This window comes from Gorilla gorilla, chromosome 8 (assembly GCF_029281585.2).
Source record: "Gorilla gorilla gorilla isolate KB3781 chromosome 8, NHGRI_mGorGor1-v2.1_pri, whole genome shotgun sequence".
Taxonomy (NCBI): domain Eukaryota; kingdom Metazoa; phylum Chordata; class Mammalia; order Primates; family Hominidae; genus Gorilla; species Gorilla gorilla.
Window position 1 is genome coordinate 99015871 of NC_073232.2, and position 26348 is coordinate 99042218.

The 26348-nt window shown below is 57.5% G+C and overlaps 2 protein-coding genes across 8 annotated transcripts in view; both read left to right on the top strand.

The window, feature by feature from the left end:
• Nucleotides 1-8365: 8365 nt before the first annotated feature.
• OPN4 (opsin 4) lies at nucleotides 8366-20258 on the top strand. Its single transcript, XM_004049711.5, has 10 exons — nucleotides 8366-8774; nucleotides 10002-10147; nucleotides 11872-12005; nucleotides 12324-12527; nucleotides 13137-13308; nucleotides 13735-13899; nucleotides 15120-15227; nucleotides 16091-16271; nucleotides 17459-17602; nucleotides 19511-20258. The coding sequence occupies exons 1-10, from the start codon at nucleotides 8631-8633 to the stop codon at nucleotides 19547-19549; spliced, it is 1437 nt and encodes a 478-aa protein (XP_004049759.4). The 5' UTR covers nucleotides 8366-8630; the 3' UTR covers nucleotides 19550-20258.
• A 1955-nt stretch (nucleotides 20259-22213) lies between these two features.
• The window catches only part of LDB3 (LIM domain binding 3), a 67679-nt gene continuing 63544 nt past the window's right edge, over nucleotides 22214-26348 (top strand). For all 7 annotated transcript variants that reach the window (XM_055353202.2, XM_055353203.2, XM_031015183.3 and 4 more), the window contains exons 1-2: nucleotides 22214-22368; nucleotides 22467-22582. In XM_055353202.2, coding sequence (XP_055209177.1) covers nucleotides 22490-22582 — 93 coding nt within the window. In that variant the 5' untranslated portion in view covers nucleotides 22214-22368; nucleotides 22467-22489. The remainder of the gene's footprint in view (nucleotides 22369-22466; nucleotides 22583-26348) is intronic.

Consider the following 26348-nt stretch of genomic DNA (forward strand, 5'->3'; position numbering starts at 1 on the left):
TTGCCCAGGCTGGTCTTGAACTCCTGGCCTCAAGTAATCTTCTCACCTCAGCCTCTCAAAGTGCTGGAATTGCAGGCATGTGCCACTGCACCCAACCCCAGAAGTGCTCTTTTTTTTTTTTTTTTTTTTTGAACTAGAGTCTTGCTCTGTTGCCCAGGCTGGGGGGCAATGGTGCAATCTCGGCTCACTGCAACCTCTGCCTCCCAGGTTCCAGCAATTCTCCTGCCTCAGCCTCCCTGGTAGCTGGGATTACAAGCATGCGCCACCACACCTGGCTAATTTTTGTATTTTTAGTAGAGACAGGGTTTCACCATGTTGGCTAGGCTGGTCTTGAACTCCTGACCTCAGGTGATCTGCCCACCTTGGCCTCCCAAGATGCTGGGATTACAAGAGTGAGCCTCCGCGCTGGGCCTAGGAGTGCTTTTAATGTGTAAGATAAAATACATAGGATTGTAAAGTAAGCCAGTGACATTAAACTGTTGTTACCAAAATATTAAACAATAAATTTGTAATCAGGTAAACTATGTGCTTCTTCACTTAATGAACCAACCACAGAATCTGGCGGCAGGTCTACGCAGGACTGCGATTTTGATGTAGTGATGAACAAAACCAATATTGCAAGTTATCTGCAGCAACTCTGCTGTCATATAGAAGGAGTGATGATTCCCAATGGTCACAAAGTCCCAGGAAGACTACTGCGGGGGTTTTGCCCTTGTTCATAATGGAGGGAAAACCTACATTTCAGCTAGAGGTTACTGCCCTGAATTCTACCCACAGACCCCAGGCCTCCTGGCCCTTCCTATCTCATAGCTTCAGCTCTTATGCCTGTCTGCCCTCGGCACCAGGTGCCTGGATCCTTCATCACCACTGCTACCCAACACTCTTCAGAGGCTTAGGTCCTGGCAGAGGCCTGAATCCAGCTTGGGCCCCCACCCTGCAGGTCGTAGAAGAGGGGAGAGTTTGCTCCCTGGCCCAGCCACAAAATAACAGCAACATCCAGAGCAGAGATGGAGCTAGGAGCCGGGGGAGCTGGAGCGAATGAGGCAGAGGAATGGGAAACACATGTGGATCCATGTAGGTATGTGGCTGAGGCTGGCTATGGCTTTGTGTTACACTGCATTTTTAAAAAATCCCAGTGTTTAGGCTATATCCCAGGCCAACTAAATCAGAGTCTCTGGGGGTGGGCTATCATTAATAATCCAGGTGGCATAACTTTTTAAATTCCCAGGTAATCATCTGGGGAGTGTGCTGTACAAACATGGAAGCCCCATGGGCACCAGGATGTTGCCTCTCCTGCTTCAGCAGCCCCTGTAAGATTGGAGCCTGGATTCTGGGTGAGGCATAAGCTGAGTACTCTGCATGCCTTCTTATGAAGCCACTCGGAAGCCCTGAGAGGCAGGTGTTAGTATCTCCATTCTACGGGTGAGGAAACTGAATCTCGGAGCTGTGTGGTTCCTTGTCACTTCCCAGTTCCCTGTAGCAAATATTGGCAAGGCTGGGATGCCCACCGAGGTTGACCTGATCGTGTTGGGCCTGATGGGAGATGGAATTTACACTGTTTTTACAGCTTGGGGAGTTTGCTTGCAATGCTGACATGTCTACAGTCACAAATTCGAATGCAGAGTTTTCTTTTTTTCTTTTTTTTTTTTTTTGAGACAGAGTCTCACTCTGTCGCCCAGGCTGGAGTGCAGTGACTTGATCTTGGCTCACTGCAACCTCTGCCTCCTGGGTTCAAGCAATTCTCTGGCCTCAGTCTCCCAAGTAGCTAGGACTAGAGGTGCCACCACCATGCCCGGCTAATTTTTGTATTTTTAGTAGAGACAGGGTTTTGCCATGTTGGCAAGGCTGGTCTCAAATTCCTGACCTCAGGCAATCCACTCACCTCAGCCTCCCAAAGTGTTGGGATTACAGGCGTGAGCCATGGCGTCTGGCCCAAATGCAGGGTTTTCATTCAGACTCTTGCGGTGCCACTCATGCACTGCTGAGATCAGCGAGGGGTTGTGGGGCAGTCACAGAACAGACCCAGAGACACATCTCTATGCCTGAATGGGTCTTCACTAAGAACATCTCTGATGTTTCCTGTAGATTTCCATCCTGCTTCATTTGTCTTTTACACTTCTCCTCTCTGCGAGGTCAGAAATTGCCTTGGGCTGTCATAAATCAAAGTGGGTGACTCTCTCCCTCAGACAAATGCCCCACTTTGTAGGGAATGACTCAGACACTTGATTATGATCAGCTATAATATTTTGAGAAAGAAAAGTGCGGTTCCAACAAGTTACCAAAAGGACAGGAAAGTATATAATCCATGGGTCTCTGTGCCTCTCTCTGTGTACCCCAAATTAGAGGGCTCTGTGTGCAAACAAGGACATGTCAAAGGTGCTAAGGAAAGAATTTCTTTTTAAAAATCCAGTAGCAAGCTCTCGATTTCTGCTGGGTGTGCCCAAAGCATGTGAAATACAGGACCACCCACTGGCTGGGGTTTTTTTTTTACATCCACATGCCTCTCTCGGGAGTAGTAAATTTTCACATAACAGTTTGTTCTTTTAGCCTTCCTCATGTTTTCCTCAGCCATTCTGTTTCCTAATTCCTCTCTCTCACCTGATCCCCTCAAAAGAAGCCTCCAGCAAAAGGAGGAACAGGCCACTCTGGGGCATGGCTGTGTCACCCCTCTCCATTCTACATTAGGCTCGCCTGGGGTGGCCATGGTGTCTTAGGCAAACCGGAGTGTGGCTCAGTGCTGTAGGAGTTTAATGAATGAATGGCACTCAGATGGGTATGACGTTGGAGCCCCCCAGACTGGACTCGCTGAGATGATACATGCAAACTTGGCAGGCCGGGCACTGGGGACAGCCCTGAGCCTCCGGGGTCAGCACCCCAGGCCAGGAGATGTGGGTGCCATCAGCGAGAAATCTGGTGGTAGCACAGGTGCTCCCGTCAGGACAGGAAATGGCCTCTCCATGCTGTGCAGACTCTATCCATCATCAGCCCTCTTTGGAGCCGTGGCTCTGTCCCTGCTGGTTTCCTTTGGCCAGTATAGGCTGCACAGGGAGGAACACAGTGGGAGCACTCCTGAGTGGGAGTGAGGGGAGGGAGGAGCCATGGAGAGCAGGGTGGGCCACGGGGACTGACAAGACCTCAGAACATTAGCAGAACATTGGCTGGCTCCCAGCGGGCAGGCCCACACTTAGGAGGCAGGGGTGGTGTCCCCAGGTCAGGGGCAGGTAAAAGGGCAGAGCTGCACCTGGGGTTCTACGGTATAAGGCAGCAGAAAAGTAAGAGTGTTCCAAGTTTCTGTGTTTCTAACTCCTCCCCTCAAGCCATAGAGAAGGGGGTCCCATCCCGAAAGGGTTTGCCAGCTTCCAGAGGAGGGAGGGAGGCGCCAAGTGAGCTGCTGGCCAGATGCCTACAGGACTGTGCTTGCTAAGACATTTAATATTCCCCTGGCAACAGCTCCTGGGCATTTCCTAGGAGTCCCTGAATAACCAGATAGCCTCTTCCAGCCCCAGGATGAGGAAACCAATCCCCAGAAGTGGACAGGATGGGCATGGCATGGGAGGGGCATAGCAGTGTTGCTTGCTGGGCTGGGCTGGGCTGGGCCAGAGGGCAGGGAGCCCTGTCTACTCTCTGGACAGTCAGTGCTGTGGCCAGAAATACAGAAATGCAGGGACCAGGAGCCTCCAGGGCACCTATCTTTTCTATCAGCTCTTCTTGCAAAGGCTTTCAGAAAATATCTACAGGGGACAGGAATAATGGGGCCCATAGGCCCATAAGTAAAGTCAGCATCCGTCGGGGGTTGTGGGCAGTGGCAGGACGGCTGGTTGATTCCAGTCCCCCAGAGCGCGGTTATGCGTCTGCCAAGGGCCCACTACTGAGTCGTTTCTAAATAGCATACTTCCTGTCCCTGCTGCCCTGGCCTGGACCTCGACCCTCTCTGCAGCCCCAGGGCAGCTCTCGGGCCTCCTGCTCTTGTGGCCCTGCTACTCCCCTGAGGATGAGGGGCTAGAAAGCTTTTCCCACCTCCAGCCATGCCAGCGAGGTGTGAAGAGCAGGCAGCAGTCAGTGCGGAGGTGTGGGCCGGGGCGACACGTACTACTGAGCACACTCAGCCCTCTGCGTCTCTCTGGAGCAACGAGGGGCAGAGCAGAGGTGATGGGCCATATACTCCTAGGCCAGGCTGAGCAAAAGGGTGGCTCAGGCTGATCCAGAGGCTGGCCAGGCAGAGAGCCGCCAAATGCTGCCCAGCCAAGAGCCCCTGTGGGTTACATGGGAGGGCTGACCTACAGGCCATGGGCCGGGGACACACCATCTACTGGCTACGGTGGCAGATGGGGGTGGGTGGAAGGAAGGACATCATGTCTGTAGTGACAGCTGTCGGGTACTCCATCAACCTTGCCCTGCTCTGCTCTCTGTTGCGGGAACCACATCTCCCCAGTTTCCTTCCCAGGCTTGTGGGTAGGCCTGACCATGGTGGGGTTCCTGAGGAAGATGGGAGGCCAGAGCGGGCAGTGAGGGCCCCATGCCCCTGCTCTGCTCACCGCACACCTCTCCAGCAGCCAGCCATGCCTTCTCATGAGTGCCCTGCTTTGGTGGCACCCAGCTGGAGAGGCCCAGCCCCTGGAATCACAGCAGCCCCTTCCTCCTGTGGTCCTTCCAGCCTTGGCCACAGCAGTGCGCTCCACTGGCGCTAATTTCTGGGGTGCCTCAGTGTCCCCCCAGATCGGCTCTTCCACCACCTCTTACCAACCCCCGAAGTCCTCCCAAGCATCTACACCATCACCTCTCCCATTTAACATGAGGACGGACACACCTCATGCGTCCACACCTGAGTCACAGGTCTGAGAAGTCTGAGTTTCTAACAAGCTGCAGGAGGGGTGCACATCAGCAGCCAGGCCTCCAGCCACACTTTGAGAAGCAAGGACCAGGGAGATTTTGGATTTCCTGATACAATGTGTCAGGTGCTCTACTAGGCAGTGGGTCTCAAAGGTGAACAAATCCGACCTGTTTGCATTCCAAGGAGGGAGACAGACATGGTCAGATGACAATCACTGCAAATGACATTATCACTATCCATGGATGCTCCGAGGGATGGACAGGAGGAGGTGAATAGCTGGGCCCTTGGCAGTCTGGGGGAGGTGGTATTTGAGTTGAGACCCAGAGCAGGGGACAGGCGAAGGTTTCAGGAGCAGTGTGTGAGCAGAGGCTGGGTGACCAGAGGAGCTGTGTGCCTTCGGTGGTCTGAAAGGAGGCCAGCCTGGTCTCCAGGCACGGAGTTAGGCAGATTCAGTTGCTCCTCCTCTCTCAGCAAGAGAAGACTCACCTGAACTCAGCTCCCCAAGGTATCAGGCCTCCTCCTCCCACAAGGCCTAATCCAGCTAATCCAGCCTAATCCAGCAAGGTCTCCAGGTGCTGGCAGCTGGAGCTCTCAGACACCTCCCCAATCAGCTGGCAGTCACACCCAGACTGCCTGGCGCCTGAGCTCGGCTGCTTGTCCCACAAACAAGGCTACTCTGAAGCATGCATGGAAAAGGGGTAGGAGCAAGGGCAGGTCCCTGGGGACACTGAGTCCCATGCAGTGACAGCAGCCTGGCCCATGCACGCATAGAGGAAATGGCGTGCCTCTTCTTGCTGAGCCTCGGTGTATGTGCTTCCCCCTAAAGCCCACTTCTTATCCCCACATACCAGGTGATGTAGTACCTCCCTCCACCCGCCTCGCCACGTTTGCTCTCTGTCTTAAGAGCTGTGGAAGCCACTAAATGGTTAAGTGTGGGATTATGTGGAATTTGTGTTTCCACCTGCCTTTAGGGCTGCAGCAGGAAGCAAGGGCTGGAAGGGAGGAACCAGAGCAAAGTGGGGCCACGGAAGGGGAGATGTGGCTGGCTACCTTAGCCCCACTATCAGTGCAGGGGTCCCTGGGACCATCGGCAAACCCGGCACCAAGCACTGAGGTCAGCCTGCCCCCGGGAATGGCACCGGGGGAGGGGGAGATGCCCAGGACAGTCTCCGAGGGAGTGGGCACCAGCCAGAGTGGGGACTGGGAGGACTCTGATGACCCCTTCCACACTTTTCCCTGCGTTGAGATTCTTGGATGGCACAGGCCCATGAGACCATCAACGATCCCAGGTCTCAAGAGGCCGGGCCCCACCCTGAGCCAAGCTTGCAGAGGAGGAGAAGTGCTGAGGGAAGGTGAGCACAGCCAGGCACCCAGGAAGACAGGAGCCACCTGGTCGGAGGGGAGTGATGGAAGGCCAGGGTTCCCACCCATCAGACCACAGCTTCCAGCCAGGACAGCTTGGGTAGCAGTAGTCATAGGAGACATCTGGAGGCTGAGGCTTCCCACACGGCCCTCCTGGCTCCATTGGATGGCAGGCTCCCAGCAGATGAGCTGCCAGGTGGGTGTGGGGTGCAAAGGTTTGGAGCAAGAGCGCCATGGGGAGCCTCCCCAGTGGGACAGAAGCACAGGAGTGAGGGGGTTGGGCCCTGAGGAGATCTCAGTGTCACCCGCAAGGGCTGCAGTGCACGGCCCATGGAGAAATTGTCAGGTGAGATGTGGGCTTCCAAAGGCCCCAGGCTGGGGGCTCCGAGTCCTCCGATCTTTCCCTGAGGTGCTCCTTTGAGGCCTGTGGCACCCTGGGTATGTGGATTCCCGCCTCATGTGTCCACCTGACAAGCACTTCTCCCCTGGACTCCTGTGCTTGCTCCATCACCTGCACCCTCTCTTAATTAGCAGGTTGGAGAGTGGGGTCCACATTGAATGGGACGTTGTGTTGACTCAGAATTGCTCCCAGCTGCGAGGAATTGTTAAACCCCTACATTAAAACGCAAGCAGCTGGCATTGAGCCTAGGGACAGAAAGAAAAGCCGGCCCCTCAGCCTCACCCTGCCCCCAGGGTGGCCTCTGTGAGCCAAAGCCCTGCAGTGGAAGAGCCTCAGGAGGAGGGCAGTCTGAGCCATGGGCTGGCAGCTGCAGGAAGTGCAGCTCCCGCTCCCAGTGAGGCTGCTCCCACTTCTCCTGCTCAAACCTAGGGCTCCAGGAGAACTGTTTGTAAAGACTGGGGGAACTTCTGGAAGAGGAGTGATATCTCTGTCCACTCCAGGGCTCCAACACTCCCAGCACTGTGCCAGGACATGGCCCCCACTTAGGATGACCGCTGCCCGGTTGGGCTCCCCTAAACGCAGCCTCTGTGGCAGGCCTAGCCCGAGCAGCTCTCCCTGGAAGCCATGTGTTCAGCTTCCCTTCTCTCCAGCTCCTGCTGCCTCCTCTAAGACAGGGCAAGGGGCAGGCCCGGGGTCCCCTCCACTTCTGACATCCAGTCAACTTGGATCAGGCCTGCAGGCCTGGGTGAGTTCCTGGGACTCTCCCAATAAGGTTTTAAAAAATCTTTATACTTTAAAAATTTCTGCCAGGCCCAGTGGCTCACGCCTGTAATCCCGGCACTTTGGGAAGCCGAGGTGGGTGGATCACCTGAGGTCAGGAGTTCGAGACTAGCCTGGCCAACATGGTGAAATCCTGCCTCTACTAAATATACAAAAATTAGCCAGGTGTGGTGGCGAGTGCCTGTAATCCCAGCTACTCGGGAGGCTGAGGCAGGAGAATTGCTTGGACCTGGGAGGCAGAAGTTGCAGTGAGCTGAGATTGCACCATTGCACTCCAGGCTGGGTGACAGAGCAAGTCTGTCTCAAAAAAATAAAAATAAAAAAATAAAACTTTCTTATCAAAAAACAAGCAAAAGCTGCCTCGTGATCTGATCTCACCCTAATGCTACATCCTCTTAGTGTCTCCATCTGTGAAGGGGTGACCAGCCTTGGTTCTATGCAGGGTGACTGTGAAAATGCCATGGCTCATAGGGGCCAAACATGGTGGTAGGGCCCACTGTGAAAAGGGTGAGGCTGGGCTGCACAGGCTCAGCTGCCCACAGACAGCTCTGGGGGCTCTTGGGATGGCTGAGGCTGCTCTTGATGAGCTCAGGGAAGAAACACAGCAGAGACTGGTCAAAGGAGAGGACACAGCCTTCTGCCCAATGTCCAGGAGCCCGAGCCCAGGAATCTCCCTTGAAACACACACTCTCACACACACTCTCACACACACACATGCTCTCACTCACTCACACTCACACACACTCACATGCACACACACTCACATACACATTGACACCACTGTCAGCTCAGAAATCTCCCTTGAAACACACACACTCACACACACATTCATGCCACCATCATCCCCGAAGTCTCCCTTGAAACACTCACACACACACTCACATATACACATTCACGCCACCATCATCAGACCTTCGTAGACACCCAGGGACCTTGGTCTGAGTGAGCTGGCGGCATGGAGCGACTGAGCATGTGCAGCTCCCGCACTGCTATATAAAGATGGGGATGAACTCTGTGGCTGTGAGTCACCATAATTGCGACACTCGCTCCTTTGCGCTTCACCAGGCACAGAGCAACCGCCAGCCCCAAGAGCAGCTCCAGGCTGGATCTGCGCCGGACACAGAAGAAAGCAGCGGGTAGGCTAAGCGGGGGTGCTGAGGATGGAGGAAAGTTGGGAGGCTGAGCACAGCTGAAGTCCTGAGCTCCCTGTGCCCTTGACTTCTCTGTGGGCTCGAGCAAGGACCATCCCAACTCAGGATGAACCCTCCTTCCGGGCCAAGAGTCCCGCCGAGCCCAACCCAAGAGCCCAGCTGCATGGCCACCCCAGCACCACCCAGCTGGTGGGACAGCTCCCAGAGCAGCATCTCCAGCCTGGGCCGGCTTCCATCCATCAGTCCCACAGTAAGCCTGGGCGAGCATGTGCATGCACAGAGCCTTCCCTGACCCCTTCCTGGTCCCCTCCTGGCCACACACAGGGGCTTTGACAGGGAGATAGAAAAGGTCTGAACTCTGCTGTGGGGTCTTGAGCCATTACTGGACCTCTCTGAGCCCGCCCCTGATAAACAGGCTGATAGAGGAGGGTGCAGGCAATGTCCTTCCTCATGGAGAGCATTCAAGGAACAGAAATGCCAGCCCTGAGGACAAGGGGCTGGAATGGCCAGACCTGTCCTTGGCTGCACTCATTCCTTTCAGAGGTTGCTCGGATGCCCCATGGAGCCCTCCAGGGAGGAGGGCACACCCTGGGCCTCTGGATCCGCCAAGCCCACAGTGAAGCCTTGGGTGCCTTCTGCCACCTCCATAATCCTAGCCCAGGCCCAGGGCCATATTCCGTCAACACCACTGCTACCTGGGGAGGGCCGAGGGCACCCTCAGGACCTGGGGATGCTGGCCCAGGTGCTGGACAGGATGGGAAGGCTCCGGTAGCTATAGGGGCCACTGTGGCAGGACAGAGACCAAGCCACCCTCTCTTCCCCAGAAAGGGGTTAGGGTGGGAGGAGTCTTTAAATCCCTTTGTCCTGACCTGATATGGTCATGACCTCCCTTCAGTGACCCTGGGAGGCCTAAGCTTTCTTTCTAAAGGGAATTCCCTTCATTTTCATGCCAGGCATCAAGGTCAGCTGTACCCAGTTATGATATTGGGCAATGCAGCTTCTCCTCTAAGGCTCAGTAGGGGACGGGACTCTTGAGAGGGGCTCCACCCGACTCACCACCCCAGCGTCTAGAGGCTTCAAAAACTGTCTTGGGCCCCTGGGCTGGAGTCCATACTGCAGGCAGGGATGCACCCAGGAGTTGGCTCTGTCTTCTCCCTAAGGAAAGATAGGGTGACCCGGGCCATGTCCCTGCTTGCCAGTCACATGTCTGTCTGTCCTACCAGCCTCCAGCAGGTGATCTGAACCCACTCCTAGAAGGCCCCTGTGCCATGTTCTAGGAGCTTGGGCTGGACTTTAGAAAGGACCTGCACTTCCCTTCTGCTTTTGGCCGCTTGCGAGCTGTATGTGCAACTGGCTTTGCCACTCTGAGCCTCAGTTTTCCCACCTGCCCTGTTGAGAATCCTAACTCTTCCTTCTCAGGACTATTTGAAGGTGACGAGCGATAACGTGATTCCCTCGTTTCTCTGTCTCTCCGCAGGCACCTGGGACTTGGGCTGCTGCCTGGGTCCCCCTCCCCACGGTTGATGTTCCAGACCATGCCCACTATACCCTGGGCACAGTGATCTTGCTGGTGGGACTCACGGGGATGCTGGGCAACCTGACGGTCATCTATACCTTCTGCAGGTGCCTGGTTGGTGGTGCTGGGCCCAGGGCACTGAGGGTGGCAGCCATGCAGACAGGGAAGAAAATGTGGGCAGGAATGTTGGCTCTAGCTCTGGCCAGGGCACTGTTGAGGCTAGGCAAGGAGGGCAGGGCCATGCCTTTGATGATCTCAGGCCCAGACCTTCCTCAAGGTCACGGAAAGGGCCAAAAATGGTCCAGGGAGACTTGACTGACTGGCACTAATTGAGACCCAGGTGCATCCTCTGTGGAGGGTGTGTGTGCCCAGAGTATGTGGGTCTCTGACCATTCTGCCCTGCTCTCAGCGCACCTCTGCCATCACCTGCCCCAGAGAGCATCCTCCCCCTGCCTTGAAGAGCAGCTCTAGGCCAGGCGTGGTGGCTCCCGCCTGTAATCCCAGCACTTTGGGAGGCCAAGGCAAGCAGATCACCTGAGATCAGGAGTTCGAGACCAGCCTGGCCAATGTGGTGAAACCCCGTCTCTACTAAAAATACAAAAATTAGCCAGGTGTGGTGGTGTGTGCCTATAATCCAAGCTGCTCGGGAGGCTGAGGCAGGAGAATTGCCTAAACCTGGGAGGCGGAGTTTGCAGTGAACCGAGATCATGCCACTGCACTCTAGCCTGGGCAATAGAACAAGACTCCATCTCAAAAAAAAAAAAAGAGCAGCCCTGGGGACCAGCATCCTCAAGTCCCTCCAACACCCCTGACACCCACCCCCAGTGTCCCTCTCCATCTGCCCCCCTGCCTGGCTCAGTGGCTGAGACAGGCAGGTGGAGAAGGGAACCCGGGCTGCAGAGCCACACAGCCCTCTGGCTCTCCCACCTGCCAGCTGAAGGACTGGGCACGTCATTTCTCCTCCTTGAGCTCACTTTTCTTTCCTGCAAAACAGAGCTGTGCTTCCTGGAGTCACTGCAATGATGCAGTAAGTTCACAGATGTGCGCTGCCCCACAGATGAGCCACTTACTGAGTGCTATGCACCGGAGCAAGTCACTTCATGAGTGGGAACATCTTGTCTGGAAAATGGGGACAATGACGCCTCCCTCAGGGTAGATGCAAAGATGGATGATGACAGGAGCTGAGGCTGGTGAAAGTGCCTGGCCCGGCCATGGTGCACAGCCATCAGCTCCTCTGCCTTTTGCCATCCCCAAGCGTGAGGATTACAGAGACAGTGTGCAGGGCAGGGTCCAGGCAGGAGGTGACACTGGAGGGAGGGTGGGAGGGGGATCCGAGGAGGAGGGAGGCGTGAGAAGCCATGGGAAAGCACAGTCAGGGCACGCAGGAGGAGGAGCCTAGGGAGAAACCTCTAGGGAGAAATTGGCCTAGAGGGACTCAAGGAAACCAGTGAGTTGGTCAAGGAGATGGTGTGAGTCGTGCAGAGGAATTTAGAGGGCAAGAAGAGGAAACGGACATGACTCAAGAACCGGCCTGCGCTGGGCCACGCCTCAGGTTTTGGAGAGAAACTGCCCCCTGCTTCTCTCTGAGGGAGCCGTCTTGGGGTCCTCACTCAGCAGACACTGCTGGGTTCAACAGCTGCTTGGCTGGTCCCTGCCGGACAATGGGATAGCTCTGTGGCCCGGCAGCTCGTGCCTGTTTGCTTGCCCATGTGTGTGTGCATGTGTAAGTGTGTGGCACATGTGTGCACATGCATACTTGAGGGGTGCGGGAAGCTCTCCATCGCCCTGGAGGTGTCAGGAAGCACCTCCTAACAGCTTCTGATCCTCCCAGGAGCAGAAGCCTCCGGACACCTGCCAACATGTTCATTATCAACCTCGCGGTCAGCGACTTCCTCATGTCCTTCACCCAGGCCCCTGTCTTCTTCACCAGTAGCCTCTATAAGCAGTGGCTCTTTGGGGAGACAGGTAGATGCTGGGGCTCCCTTTTGCTGGAGGGAGGAGGAGGGTTTTGACCTGGGAATGCCCTCAATGGAGGGTGGCCCAAAGGAGGTGATTTGCTGCTTCTGGGCAGAGAGTAGGTAGCTGCCCTCAGTCCTGTGAGTAAGCAAGAAGGGAAGATGCAGTGTTGGTCCTAAGGCCTCTGCCAGCCTTGGCCAGATGTGGCAGGTGGAGGGGGTGGAGTGCGCTCAGTCCTGCTCTTCCTGTAAGGTGAGGGCCAGAGCAGAGTCTACCCTGTCCCCAGACCCTCCTCCCCAGGACTCAGAGCAGGGGCTGTGCCCACAGGCTGCGAGTTCTACGCCTTCTGTGGAGCTCTCTTTGGCATTTCCTCCATGATCACCCTGACGGCCATCGCCCTGGACCGCTACCTGGTAATCACACGCCCGCTGGCCACCTTTGGTGTGGCGTCCAAGAGGCGTGCGGCATTTGTCCTGCTGGGCGTTTGGCTCTATGCCCTGGCCTGGAGTCTGCCACCCTTCTTCGGCTGGAGTAAGTGGGCTGCTGGAACTGGAAGGGGGGCAGATGGGCTGGGAGGGGCACATTCAAGGGGAAGTAGGTGGACTTGGGTCAGCCAGCTGGTGGGAGCAGGGTGCCCAGGAGCTACCTGAGCCTCAGGTGAGATGGACATTCAGGGGACATGACTGGCAGCAAGGGAAACTGACACTGCCCCATCAGGGGCCAAAGGATCTCCTGGGCAACTGATCCCAAAATACAAAGGCTTTCTGGATGGGGCAAAGTGACAGGTACTTCTGATGCTGTGTCAGACTAGGCAGGGGGCTGGGGTGTGAGGCCTCTGAAGGTGGAAAGGTGGAGAGCAAGGTGGTAGCCCTCCTGGGGTAAGACCAGGCCTCTGGCTGAAGCCGTGGCAAGCACAACCTTGAAGTTATGGTGAGCTTTCTGCTCAAATCTAGCAGGAATGGGAGGCAGTGGGCTTTGCAGGCCATCCCAGTTCCCTCCAGCTTCCTCGCTGCATGGGACAGGGCCAGGTCAGGGCCAGGGCTGTGTATGGGGACCCGAATGCCACATACAAAGCTCCTGCCAGATAAGGAGCCCTGGTCAGTGACGCCCCAAAGGCTGAGCACCTGCCCTGGCTCCCAGGCGCCTATGTGCCCGAGGGGCTGCTGACATCCTGCTCCTGGGACTACATGAGCTTCACGCCGGCCGTGCGTGCCTACACCATGCTTCTCTGCTGCTTCGTGTTCTTCCTCCCTCTGCTTATCATCATCTACTGCTACATCTTCATCTTCAGGGCCATCCGGGAGACAGGACGGTAAGAGCCGAGCATGGAGGGGGGCTACAGGAGGGGGACCGGCCCCTCGGCCAGGCGGCCCCTGCCCCACCACTCACACCTGCACCAGCCTACCAGAGCATGACCAGTGGGTGAAGGCAAGCTGAGCAAGTGCTTATGGGGCAGCAGTGTCTAGGGGAGCCTCAGGAGACAAGGGCTTCTGGGGCGGGCTTTTCGGCATGGCAGAGGGAGGAGAGAAGGCACACAGAATCAAGAGGGAGTAGGAGGCAGCTGAGACCTCATGTCACAGAAAACTTTCTGGAAGTCAGGGCTGCCTGCATTGGAAGGAACGACACTCTCCCGAGTGCCCTGCAAGGATAGTCCAGGGAGGCTCCCCGACAGCAGCCGTGACCCTGGTGCTGACTGCCACCCAACTAGGGTCAGACCTGGACGATGCGTCCTTCCTAGGGCTCTCCAGACCTTCGGGGCCTGCAAGGGCAATGGCGAGTCCCTGTGGCAGCGGCAGCGGCTGCAGAGTGAGTGCAAGATGGCCAAGATCATGCTGCTGGTCATCCTCCTCTTCGTGCTCTCCTGGGCTCCCTATTCCGCTGTGGCCCTGGTGGCCTTTGCTGGGTAAGCAGTGGCTAAAGGGTTGGGGAAGAGGCTGAAGGGGTGGGGGCAGGAGCAAGAAGCCTGGCCAGCCTCTCCTTCCCAGCCCAACCCCGGCCAGCCATCCTCGCACCCTAAGACCAGCTTCACAGCTTATTCTCTCCCTGGGTAAGGTGCCCAGCCCTGGGGTGGGTGGGGGGCCACCTAGTTCCTGGAAGCACCAGGGCACATGCAGAGGAGCTCTGGGCCCCAAAAAGCTTTGGGCGGACGGCCTGCCAGCCCCCTTTGGAACACACAGTTCCTCTTGAGGTCTCCTCCCTCTCTGCCTGGGCTGTGGTTACATGACCAGAGGTGCTGCCAATCTCCAGGAATGGGTCCCTGAGAGCTGCCCTTCTAGCCCTTTGTGGCTAGAGTCTAGGGATTGTGACATCTGCAGCAGCACAGATGCATGCTCAACTTCAGAAGTGTTTTTGAGAAGTGAGGGCTATTAAACCCTGGAAGTGTTTAGATAGGAGACCTTCTTGTGGAGGAATGGCCTGGTCCCCCCAGGGCCCTACTGTGGGGTTTCTCTACAATAGCCAGGGCAAGAGTGGGCATCACGGTTGGGGTGGGGTGTGAGAAGAGCTAGGCAGAGGGTGCAAGGGCCAGAGTCAATGGGGGGAAGTGGGATATCGCTAGCAGCACAGGCTCCAAGGAACAGTGGACCTGGGAACCTCCACCCCAAATTCGGCACATCTTCCTTCCAGAGCTGCACCCTCAGCCACCCACTGCTCCCTCCTACTCACTCAGATCAGAATTCTCCTGGCATAGGCCAGGCACGGTGGCTCACGCCTGTAATCCCAGCACTTTGGGAGGCCAAGGCAAGTGGATTACCTGAGGTCAGGAGTTCGAGATTAGCCTGGCCAAAATGGTGAAACCCCATCTCTACTAAAAATACAAAAATTAGCCAGGTGTGGTGACGGGCACCTGTAGTCCCAGCTACTCTGGAGGCTGAGGCAGAAGAATTGCTTGAACTCAGGAAGCAGAGGTTGCAGTGAGCTGAGATCACACCACTGCAACTCCAGCATGGGCGACAGAGCAAAAACAAAAAATTATCCTGGCATTGCCAATTCCTCCCTATGGGGCTGACTTAGCTGTGCTGGTTTGGGCTGGATTAGGATTTGGGCTTTGGCAGGGCCTGGCCCAGAAGAGAAGGTGTGTCAGGAGGGCCAGCTAGCTTGGGGACCACACCTTCTCTGTCCTAGGTACGCACACGTCCTGACACCCTACATGAGCTCGGTGCCAGCCGTCATCGCCAAGGCCTCTGCAATCCACAACCCCATCATTTACGCCATCACCCACCCCAAGTACAGGTGTGGCTCTTTTCCAGAACCCCACACCTTGGCCTCCAAGGGCCTGGCCTGCCGATGGGGGCAGAGGCCACCACCTTGCTGTCTCTCGTATGTGTGTTGAATGGGGGCCACCAGCAGCTGGGAGCAGCCAGTGACACTGAGTGGGGTCTGGAGTTGGTATGCCTCCCTCCCCCCGCCCCAGCTTCCAAGGGGGCACGGTGTGGAGGGAGGTCAGGGTTCCCTGGGCAGTGTCCAATCCTAACTATGGGACCTTCAGACCTGGGGTGTAGGGCAGCCAGGACAGCCCTGTGAATTTAAGCACCCCCCGCCCCGCCCTCCCCGATAGTGTCATCCTGAAGAGATCACAGCAGGGAGAGCTCAGCTCTGCTCCCAGGGCCTGGCAGGAGCCTGGGGTGGCTCTGGGCCAGTATGCATGCTGATAGCAACCCGGCAAGGCTGCTTCTCCCTTAGTGCTTCCTTTTGCCTGGTGGTGTCAGTCACTCACCACCTTCCCAAGGCCAGTGGCAGGCCTGAGCCCGTCCAGCACGGAGGCTGCTCCAGAGTGTCCCTGGTCTCCATTACCAGAGATGTGGCTTGAGCCAGCCACTGAGGGCTGGAACCGACATCCCCAGGCTCTCCCTGCATGCCTACCACCCAGAATCTCTCTGTCCCTCCCACCAGCCTTGTGAGCCTCTCAATCTCCCCACCCAGCGTCTGTCTTTCTGTCCTCATCACCTGCCATGGTTCCCAGGGTCTGAGCCTCCCCATTTCCCCTGAGGCTCTCAGTCACCGCACATTAGGCCTGTACCAGACTGTGCATCCATCCCCTCCCCTGCATCTGTCTGCCCATCCCCTGGCCCTAAGCAGATGTGCGGCCCCTGCAGGGTGGCCATTGCCCAGCACCTGCCCTGCCTGGGGGTGCTGCTGGGTGTATCACGCCGGCACAGTCGCCCCTACCCCAGCTACCGCTCCACCCACCGCTCCACGCTGATCAGCCACACCTCCAACCTCAGCTGGATCTCCATACGGAGGCGCCAGGAGTCCCTGGGCTCGGAGAGTGAGGTGGTAAGGATGCTGGGCCCTCGCCAGCTTGCGCCTGGCCATCCCTTCCTCAGGCAGCCCTGGGGCTCTGGGGAAAACATAGGCCCTGGCAGGGCTGCCTCTGAGACTCAGGGACACTGAGGACGCTGGCACCCTGGCAGGAAGAGCCCCTCCCAACATCCCCATGAAGTTCATAATCCTCCCTGATAGGCAGGGGCACTAGGGCCAGAGAGGGGATGGTTTGGGTGTTCCCAGGAGCGGGGCCAGGATTGAACACAGGTCTTCCAACTCCAGGCCATCCTTTTCCATGCTGACACTCTCCCTAGAGCCGCAGCCTAAAGAGATCAGCACATCTGGCTCTAGATAGGGCTCTAGAGAGACAAGGCAGGAGTTAGCTTGGAGCTCCTTGCTCCTCAGCATTAAGCCCCCTCCTCCTGGGAGACTTGAAGAGCTCACGGGGTGGGCATGGGCCCTGGAGATGGGAGATGTGGCTTTGAGCCTCAGCTTACCATGTGCTCACTGTGGGAGCCTGGGCAGGTTACTTACTCCCTCTGAGGCTCCACGTCCTCCTCTGAAAGGGAAAACAGGCTTCTCAGATCAACGCTGGCCAGGTGTGCCCAGGGATGGGTGTCAGCCCTCCTCAGGGCCTGCAGCTCTGCTTCCCCTAGATGTCCCCAGGAAAGCTCCGTGTGCCACCGGCTCCTGTTCCCACCACACTTGGGCTCCTCCTTAATTCTACCTACAGAGCCCTCTATGGGCCTCAGCAAGACTGCTGCCGACTGACCGGCCAGCGATCTCCTCCCACTGCCCACATCCCTGGGGTTCTCGGTTGAGGGACTGAGAGAGGAGCTGTCAGGGGTCCCTCCTGTAAACCACTGTAGTGAATAACAAGGAGAAATCTAATCTGTTATTGGAGGCCTAGACCCTCGTGAAGACCACCCATCTATTCAAAAATATAAATAGCCACTTTCTTAGCAAGGTGTGCCGGTGTGCAGATGGGGAGCAAACCTGCACACACATACACACACCCTGGGACAGGCACGCACAATTTACGGGGTTTATTTGGTGACCAGCAACGGTGCAAATGGTGTCAGGGGCCTCCCGCAATGAATACCTGTTGGGAGGATGGAGGAGGGCCTGGTGGGGTAAGGGCAGGAGCAAAGCTACGGACTGTCCCTCTCACCTCACAGTCACTCTCTCACCTCCCCCAGGGCTGGACACACATGGAGGCAGCAGCTGTGTGGGGAGCTGCCCAGCAGGCAAATGGGCGGTCCCTCTATGGTCAGGGTCTGGAGGACTTGGAAGCCAAGGCACCCCCCAGACCCCAGGGACACGAAGCAGAGACTCCAGGGAAGGTGACTGGGCCCGGTACCTGCCAATCCACAAAGGGGTGGGGGTTAGGGGCCAGTAGCCCAGGGAGAGGCCAGGAAAGAGAGACTTGTTCTCATGGGCAGGGTCGATATCCTCCAGGAATCACCTGCTCCCAGCACCTCCCAGCTTTTCCTTGTCCGCCTGGGGTTCTCTGTGACTCTGAGATGCTCTGAGCAGGGCCTGCATATGGTCTGCACGTGTGTGTGTGTGTGTGATCATGCAACTCTGACTCTGCATGGTGCTGTTGGCTGTGCTGTGGCATGATAAGAGTACATGTGTGTGTTGATGAGGGTAGGAGGTCTGCAGCCGGCAGAGCATAGCTCGAGCATGTGTGTGGCCATGTGCCCAGCACATGCTCCACCACTGTAGCACCTGGCACATGCTCTGTCACTGTAACACCCAGTGACACGTGACTAAGCATGCCCTAATGTGTCTGCTTTAAGCTGTGCATGTGACTGAGTGTGGGTGGTATGTGCCTCTCTGTGTGACTGCAAGGTTGGACATACCTGGGGAGGAAGGGGCTGTAAGCTGTGGAAGTGCTCAGCATAAATGCCCTAAGATCAGGATGTTACCCGGAATACTTGTGGCTATTAAAAGAAGGCCAGCTGTCGGCCCAAGTGCCTATGGAACGGAATGTCGATGGCAATTAGAGAAGGCCATATTCTGGAACACTGGAAATGTCGTGTGCACAGGCTCCCAAGCAGCCCTTCGCCCCAGCTGACAGCTCCCCATCTGCCCCTCCTGTCACACCCACACAACACCCTCAGCTCAGCTCCTGGGCTCTCTCCAGCTTCCCTAGCTAGTCCAAGGCCAAAGGCACATTCCTGCCTGCCTTCCTTCCTGAGTGCTGTGCCCCTGTGCATCCAAAAACGAAAGCCCTGGGCTGTACCTGCAGTCGGGGAGCCTCAGCCTCCCTCAGCATTCCCCCCGGGGGCACCGCACCCTGTCCTGGAGCCCAGGCACTGTGCATGCCATAAACGCCAGGACAAAGGCCTGGCAGTGACCCCCAGGCTGGCCAGGCACTGATGAAAGACACAGTGCCTGTCTTGGAGGGATAGGCTCAGGGGGGTTGCTGGGCAGCCATCAACAATCACCAAACACATGTGATAAGCGCTGCCATTGAGGTGTGAGCACGCAGGGTACTGAAAGCAGAGGCAAGTCCCTGAGGTTCCCCAGGAAGGTAGAGGTGAAGCAGGGATCTGCAGGCAGCAGGGGTGGGGAGTGGGGGGAGCACTGAGCTGTCCAGGATGAGGATACAGCCTGTGTGACTGTGCAAACACAGGGGCACAGGGGAGGCAGCTCAATATGTCCTGGAACAGGATGTCTCTCTGTGACCCTGGGAGCAGCCAGAGGGACCCTGGGGATTGGCAGTGGGGGACATAGGAGAAGGAAAGAGGGGGCGGAGGTGGTAGGAGCAGTGGGAAGGCCCCATCAGGGACTGGCTTAGGTGTCTCCAGACCTGACCTGGGGACAGGAAGCCCTGGGAGGGGGTTGGTTAGCTTTGCAGGGTGAAGACCAGAGAAGGAAGTGCTGCAGGGCAGGAAAGGAATGACCCATTTAAGGACAGCAGGAGCGGGGGTGATGCCAGAGTCTCCACATGTGGAAGAGAGGAGAGGATTGGATGGTGGGGGTGAGGATGGGTTCAGTTGTGACCCCAGGAGTCAAGAGCCCGGGGAGCATCCCAGGAGATGCTCTGTAAGCAGCGTTAGGCGTTACCAGCTCTTACTCTGGGATGTGGACTCTGGGAAGGCCCATCCCTGACCCAGGACACAACCTGGCCCTTCCATGCAACCTCCCCAACTGCTCGGTGACCCAGTGTGTGGAGGGTCATCGGGAGACTGCCCCCAGTGAACCGCTCCTCAGCTAAACAGATGTGTGCTGTTTGTTTGCAGACCAAGGGGCTGATCCCCAGCCAGGACCCCAGGATGTAGGACGCCCACTGGCTCTCCCTTTCTTCTGAGACACATCCAGCCCCCCCACGTCTCCCTCATATACACAGACCCAGGATTACGCTGTGAGCCTGCAGGCTTTGGAAGTGACCCTGTCACCCGTGCTGCACGGGATTCGCAGCCCCAGACCCATGTCCCCTCTCCACACCTCAAAACTCCTGCCCCATAACGTCCTCCGCATCCACTTTCCAGCTCAGCAGCCGCACCTGAGGCTCAGCCTGAGGGGTGTGTGCCCAGGCCCTCCCACTTCCCGAGTTGTCTGCCTCTCCTCAAATGCTGTGTGCTGCAATTGTCCAGGTGATGACAATGGTGATGGCTCCAGAGAACACACCAGCTATTTATGAGCCTCTGCCCCCAGGCTGGGCCTGTCACTGGCATAGGAAGGCCAGCCCCGCATCTCCCACTGCCAACAGCTGAAGCCGAGCACAGACCTCCCTTTGCACGCTGGAACAGTTACTCACCTGTGGCTTCTTCCCCCAGTGTACCGTTCCACTGTGGCCCACATTCTTGTGCACGCGGGCATTTGCAGGCACGCTCTCACGTAGTTACCTATCTGAATGCACACCAAGCACATGCGTGCACACTCTGCGTCTGTGATTCATTTCATGTAGCGGTCTAAGCTCCTCCCAGGGCTGTGTGGATCTGACAGGGTATAGGAAAATAAAAAGCGGAGAAGGTGTCTTCAGACAAATATGTTCTCTACGTGTTGGTGCTGCTATGGGAGAGAGAACCAGGGCCTGGCCTCTGATGCCTCCAGCAACTTCACTTCCTCTCCTCCCTCTGTCCCCACTCTTGGGACTCTCACTCTGAGGCCCACCTCAAACTGCAAGGAGTACAGCAGAGAAGGGACAAAGGCCAGGCTGGCCTCCATCCCCACTCACTCCCCAGTGAGCCATTGAACTCCGCTCAGACCATGGGTACCAGCTGCTCTCTGACTGGCTTCACATCTCCCGAGGGAGGCAGATGGAGGGAGGCCGGCCTTCGCCTTTAAGAGCACTCTTCTGCCACCGCTCCCTTTCCCCAGAGGCGAGCTTCATCAGGCAGGAGCCAGAGGCCAGAGAGACAGCGTGCAGCTCCAGGTACAGCCTCCCCCAGCTCCCTGGCCCTGAGGGTGGGCGCCTTCCTTCTCCCACACTGGTTATGCCCTGCTGCTGAGTCCTCCCCAGCCTGGCAGGATGGACAGACACCCTTAGGAAAGGGAATAAGGCTGGAGTTAGGGATGAATGACATGGGGCTTTGCAGAGAGGGACAGGGAATGGTACGGGGAAGGGACGCTGGCCATGGACTGCTGGCCTCCTGGGCTGGGCTGCATGATATAGGGTGAAGGACGTGATTAAGCAGGGAAAAGGACACAGGTCTTTTCCTGACTTCTTCCACTTGATAGTTTTGTGACTTTGGGCAAGTGACAAAACAACCCCGTAATATGGGTGATCCTACCTTGTACCTTGCATGTGCCAGGCCCCAGGAGTGAGGCTGGAAGCTGAGAAATGACTCACACCCAGGCCTCTACTGACTCCTCAGGGTCCAAGCCAGAGCCCTCCAAGAGGGCCAGCAAGCAGCCAACCCAGTTGCCTCCCCTGAGCCTCAGTTTCTCCAACCAAGGAGCCAGGGTGGGCCTTGATCTATCTCCAGACCACATAGGGGCCTGAGGTCTTTCTTGGGGAAGGGGTTGGCCCAAAGACCGCACTGGCAGAAGTCCCAAGGTGCTGAGGCCCCCATCCAGAACACACTGTCTCTGGGGTACAGGCTGAACATGCCACACGTGCTTCCCCCTCCCTGCCCCTCCTGGCCCTGTGTCTAGCAGCTGAGCAAATGGCGTCTCCTCCCTTCTCCCTGCCCCCTGCCATTCCTGCACAAAGGGCACGGGGCCTGGCGTGTGGCACTGGCAGCTGGAGCTTTCCATGCTGCCGTCAAGTTTTCCAGAGCACAAAGACAGGAGAGCCAGGAATAACTGGCTGGGCCCCCAGAGGGTCTGGAGGGGATGGGACTGCCTCAGACCTGCTTTCAGACCCTATGCCAAGGGGTGCAGGCAGACGGCCAGCTGCCCAGGACCAGGGCTTTGGGAGGCTTCTGTGGCCACTGGGAGCCCATTATCTGGCATGCATTCTGTAGGAATCAGCCCAGGCTCCAGTGTGACCTGGGTCCACTCCTTGTGTGACCTTGGAGAAGTCATTTAACCTCCCTGAGCTTTGTCTCCTGCGGGCCCAGGTGGCAGCTTCTCAGGATCCCAGGGAGTGAAGGGCCCATACTGAGGTTGGCTATGCCCAGAGCTGCTGTTATGATGATCGTTTTTATGGCTGGACAACCCTGGGCCAGTCACAGACCAGCTGGAGGCTCAGCTCAAGCCAAGGCACCTCCAGGGCCCCATACTGGATAAAGCACAACCCCAGAATCCTGGCCAGGGACCACACAGCAGCAAAGCCCCTGCCCAAGGGAGCTCAGCCCCTGGTCTTCTGAGCAAGAGGATGGGTACCACTGGGCAGGAAGAGCAAGTGTCTACGCTCTCCAGAGGACACAGGAGCAAGGAGACCAGAGCATTCTCACCAACCTGGCCAGTTCCCCTTCCTCCCCCCTGGGGGGTGCTGGGTGCCAGACACCCCTCCCCAGGGGCTATATTAGCCGTGTGAGTCACGGTGGACCGGCTGGGAGGCGGCAGGCGGGCGGGCACAGTGTAGGGTTACAGTCCATTTATGGGCGCAGCCGAGGGCAGATATCAGTGTCGATGGCATTCACTCCCAGCTATTCTTAGGAGCCTCTCAAGAGCTCCACGCAGCCCGGCCGGGCAGCAAGGGACAGAACAGGCAAGGCCGGGGGTCAGGGGCAGGGGCAGAGGTGTGGACCGGGCAGGCGGAGTGCCTGAGTGCCCTCTCACTCAACCCTCTCTACCCTTTGTCTGCAGAGGCGGCCGCTGACAGCACCAGCATGTCTTACAGTGTGACCCTGACTGGGCCCGGGCCCTGGGGCTTCCGTCTGCAGGGGGGCAAGGACTTCAACATGCCCCTCACTATCTCCCGGGTGAGTGCACCCTGCCACAGCCTGGCACCAGATGGGGCAGGCACGCTTGGAGGAGGGCATGTGTGTCCGTCTGTCTGTCTGTCCTTTCTGAGCCTCTCAGAAAGCAGAGCATGCCCCATCCCCTGGGACTGGCCTGGTCCTCTGGTCTCAGCCACAGCTGTTTGCTCACTGGAGCCCGCCGGCCTGTTATGCGTGTGAGACATCATGAGCAGGTGGTAGGTGTTTTTAGCAGAGAAGAAAGTGCTGAGTTTTCAGGCAGGCGGGCAGGCAGGCAGGCAGGCAGGCGGGCAGGCAGGCAGGCAGGCAGGCGGGCAGGCGGGCAGGCAGGCAGGCAGGTAGCTGGACAAAGAGTACAGCACCTTCCTGATCCCTTTACTGTTAGAGTGGGCTCAGGGTGCCCCCAAGCCTTGAGCATTTCCCTAGATGTGGGCAGCTGCTTTGGGAAGGGAGCATTCCCAGCATGGAGAGGGCAGGTGATGGGCAGTTGGATAGATGGACAGAGAGACGGTTGACCTTGGCTGCCCAGCTGTCAGAGTGTGGGGCTGGGCTGGACTGAGTACTGGGCACCCGCTCCATCCCAAACTTGAGACAACAAGACCCTGGCTCACGGGGCTGGGCGCTCCTCCCCATTCACCATGGCTGCTTTGTCTGTCTCAGGTCTTGTTCCCCACAAGTGCTGGGGCCTGGTGAGATGGCCCCCTGTCCTGCAGTGTCTGTGATGGGGAGCAGCATGGCCTGATGCAGATGACACAGAACATCAGGGGTTGTCTGAGTAACTCTACCGCCTGGCTGGAGACAGCAACACCAGAGAGGCAGAAAGTTAGCCATGCTCCCGAGGAAGCACTCCAGGAGCAGGGACTGATGGGGGAACAGCCCCTAGGCTGTAGTAGGCACTCCATCAGTTTCTGTCAAACAAAGAGACTCCCCAGCAAGGCACTGGTATACCCAGGGCTGAAGGCCCCAAGGCTCAGGGCGAACTGTGAGGCATACAGGGCAAGGACAACCCTGCCTGGTGGCTGAGCCCCTGACCGTGCTGTTCTGGGCACAAGGCCAGAGGTGAAGGCCCCCAGTCTGTCATTGGAGGGTGGTGGGTAGGCAGGGGTATCTGGGCTACTGCCCACCAGGGGAACAAGGGGACAGTTTCTTCTCTGGGGTCTTAAGGACTTGCCTTGGGCCTGGGGGCTGGAGGAAGGGGTTGGAGGGCAAGCACTGAAGTGGGCAAGGCCTGAAGGGGCTTGGCAGAGGGGCCAGGGAACCTGGGCAGCGGGTCAGGAGCCAATGCCCCCAGTGGAGGAGTAATCTCTGTTTTTGTTCCATGGGTACTTGAGGGGACCCCAGAAGTAAAAGCCCCACCCAGGGATGCCGTGAGAGCCTTATAATAGCCATAGAGGCCACATGCTTATAGGAGGGGTGCTGGCCTGGCTCTGGTGCAGGGAACAGGCCCTGACCTCCATCCTTCAGTTGCAGATGTGGCTTGTTCTAACCTGGAGATTCCACCCCTCCAGATCTACTGCCCTGGAGACCACAGGGTCCTGGGCACCCACAGCCTTGCACACTTTGCATGAGGTGGTGACCTGTGAGCATGTGAGCCCCAGTGGATTTCCCACTGCCCTTTCCCACAGCTCCCCACCCCCATGCTTGCCGGACTCCTTCCTGTATAAGGTGGAGCCTCTGCGTGCTCTCTCATGGGCCCTGTGGCCTTCCCTGCCTGGGACTGAGCCCACATCTCCCCCAGCTCCACCATCTCGAGGCCTCCTGCTGGTGCTCCCTGCCCTATCCCTATGGGTGCAAATTGGCCACTGGGCTCAGTGGCACTCAGGATAGCCAATGACCTCACCCAGGGTCTATGTGCCACCTGGCCCCGGCCAGCCAGGGGCTTAAATGGCAGCCCAGAAGCCTTAAGCTAGATAGCAGGAGGAATGTCCTTACTCTGGGGAGGGGGTATGCAGGGATGCGCTGGATCCAATGACTGGGGGGACTTCTAAAAATAGAACCCGAAGCTCAGGCAGGGCATTGGGGGATGGGCACGATATGGCCTCTCGGCTTCCTTTAGGGGCATACCCCAAATCACCTAAGCCGTCGAGCAGGCTGGACTGGGTACTGGAGCCTTCCCCAGGGCTTGGAGCCTCTTGAGAAATTTTGGTGGTAGGCTGCTGATAGCCTGGGCTTGTGTCCTGGTTAAGTGCCGCTGGCAGGGCAGGCCTTGTGGACACAGCCCTGCCATCCCACCAGGGCTGTAGGATTTACTGCTGGGGCTCGCAGGGCCCTTCTGCACCAGGGACATGGCCAGAGCTCTCTGGAGGAACCCCACTCCCGCCCCAGCCAGGACCTGAGCCTGTACCATAGGGCACCAGAGGCAAGAGTGTGTGACCCTGTGGGGTGGGCAGGCAGGCGAGGCTGGGATCGTTACCTCGCTTCAGAGCCTGGCAAACTGAGGCTCGAGTTTGCTCACAGGACAGGGATGGCCATGGGTGGATATCCTGTATCCTGTCACCCCTAACTCCCATGCTGGCTTGCTCACCCCTCTAACTGGGACTAATAGAGAGGCACTGGGGAGGGCCTGTCCCCTCTCAGCTGCAGGTGTGTGCTGCAGCTCCTCCTGGAAGGACACAGGCCACCTGCAGGCTGGGTGGTGGCTCCCAGGGGCTCATGGCAGCAACTTTGGGGCAGCAGCAGCCCCTCAAGCCCTCCCTTCATAGGGTCTCTGCTTGCAGACCCACAGAGAAGGGAGTTCAAGAGGGAGACTGGGCAAGGAGGGTGGCGGGGAAATGCCTTTATTTATCCTGGACAGGTGTGGCTGGGCCTGCAACATGAGCTGCCCTTTCACCCCACCCCAGCCAGTTCTCCAGGAAGTGGAGAAGGGGGAGCAGCCCAGAGAGGGAGCAGCTCCAAAGGCCTCTGCCCTGGCAGCTGGCCAGAGGCTGGGGCCGTGGTCTGGGGTCTCACCTCTTCATGCCTCTCATGCCCCCGCCTTGGGGAAGAGGAGTATGCTTTGTTAGCCTCTGCTGCTCTCAGCTGTGTCGCCTCAGAAGTCTGTTTACCTGCTCAGCCTCAGTTTTTCTCACCCTTAAAATGGGGATAGCAGGCTGGGCGCGGTGCCTCATGCCTGTAATCCCAGCACTTTGGGAGGCCGAGGGGGCAGACCACTTGAGGTCAGGAGTTTGAGACCAGCCTGGCCAACATGGTGAAACCCTGTCTCCACTAAAAATACAAAAATTAGCCAGGTGTGGTGGTGCATGCTTGTGATCCCAGCTACTCAAGAGGCTGAGGCAGGAGAATAGCTTGAACCCAGGAGGCAGAGGTTGCAGTGAGCTGAGATCGCACCACTGCACTCCAGTCTGGGGGACAGAGTGAGACTCCATCTTAAAAATAAATACATAAATAAACAAATAAAATGATGCCTTCCACACCTGTGAGAGCTCTTTCTAACAGGCACTTGTGAAAACTTTCCACCTGTTGTCTACTGGGACGGGTTGTGAGACTGGTGGAGTCGGGGGCTGAGCCTGGGCCCAGGAGGGGCCTGCCTGTCTACTGGAAACCCTCTCTTCCTAGGGTCTCAGCCACCCCGCCTGCGGGCTCACCTGGAGCACCAGCTCAGAGGCCTCTTCTCTGTGGGTTTCGGTTCCAGTATTTATCAGACTCTCCCAGCTGTGGTGGGAACATGCTGAGGACAGAGGGTCTCTGGGGAGAGGAAGGGGGACAGGCTGAGACTATTCTGGGGTAGCTGTGCCGGCAATTCCTGGAATTTCGGGGCCGCTGGAGCACG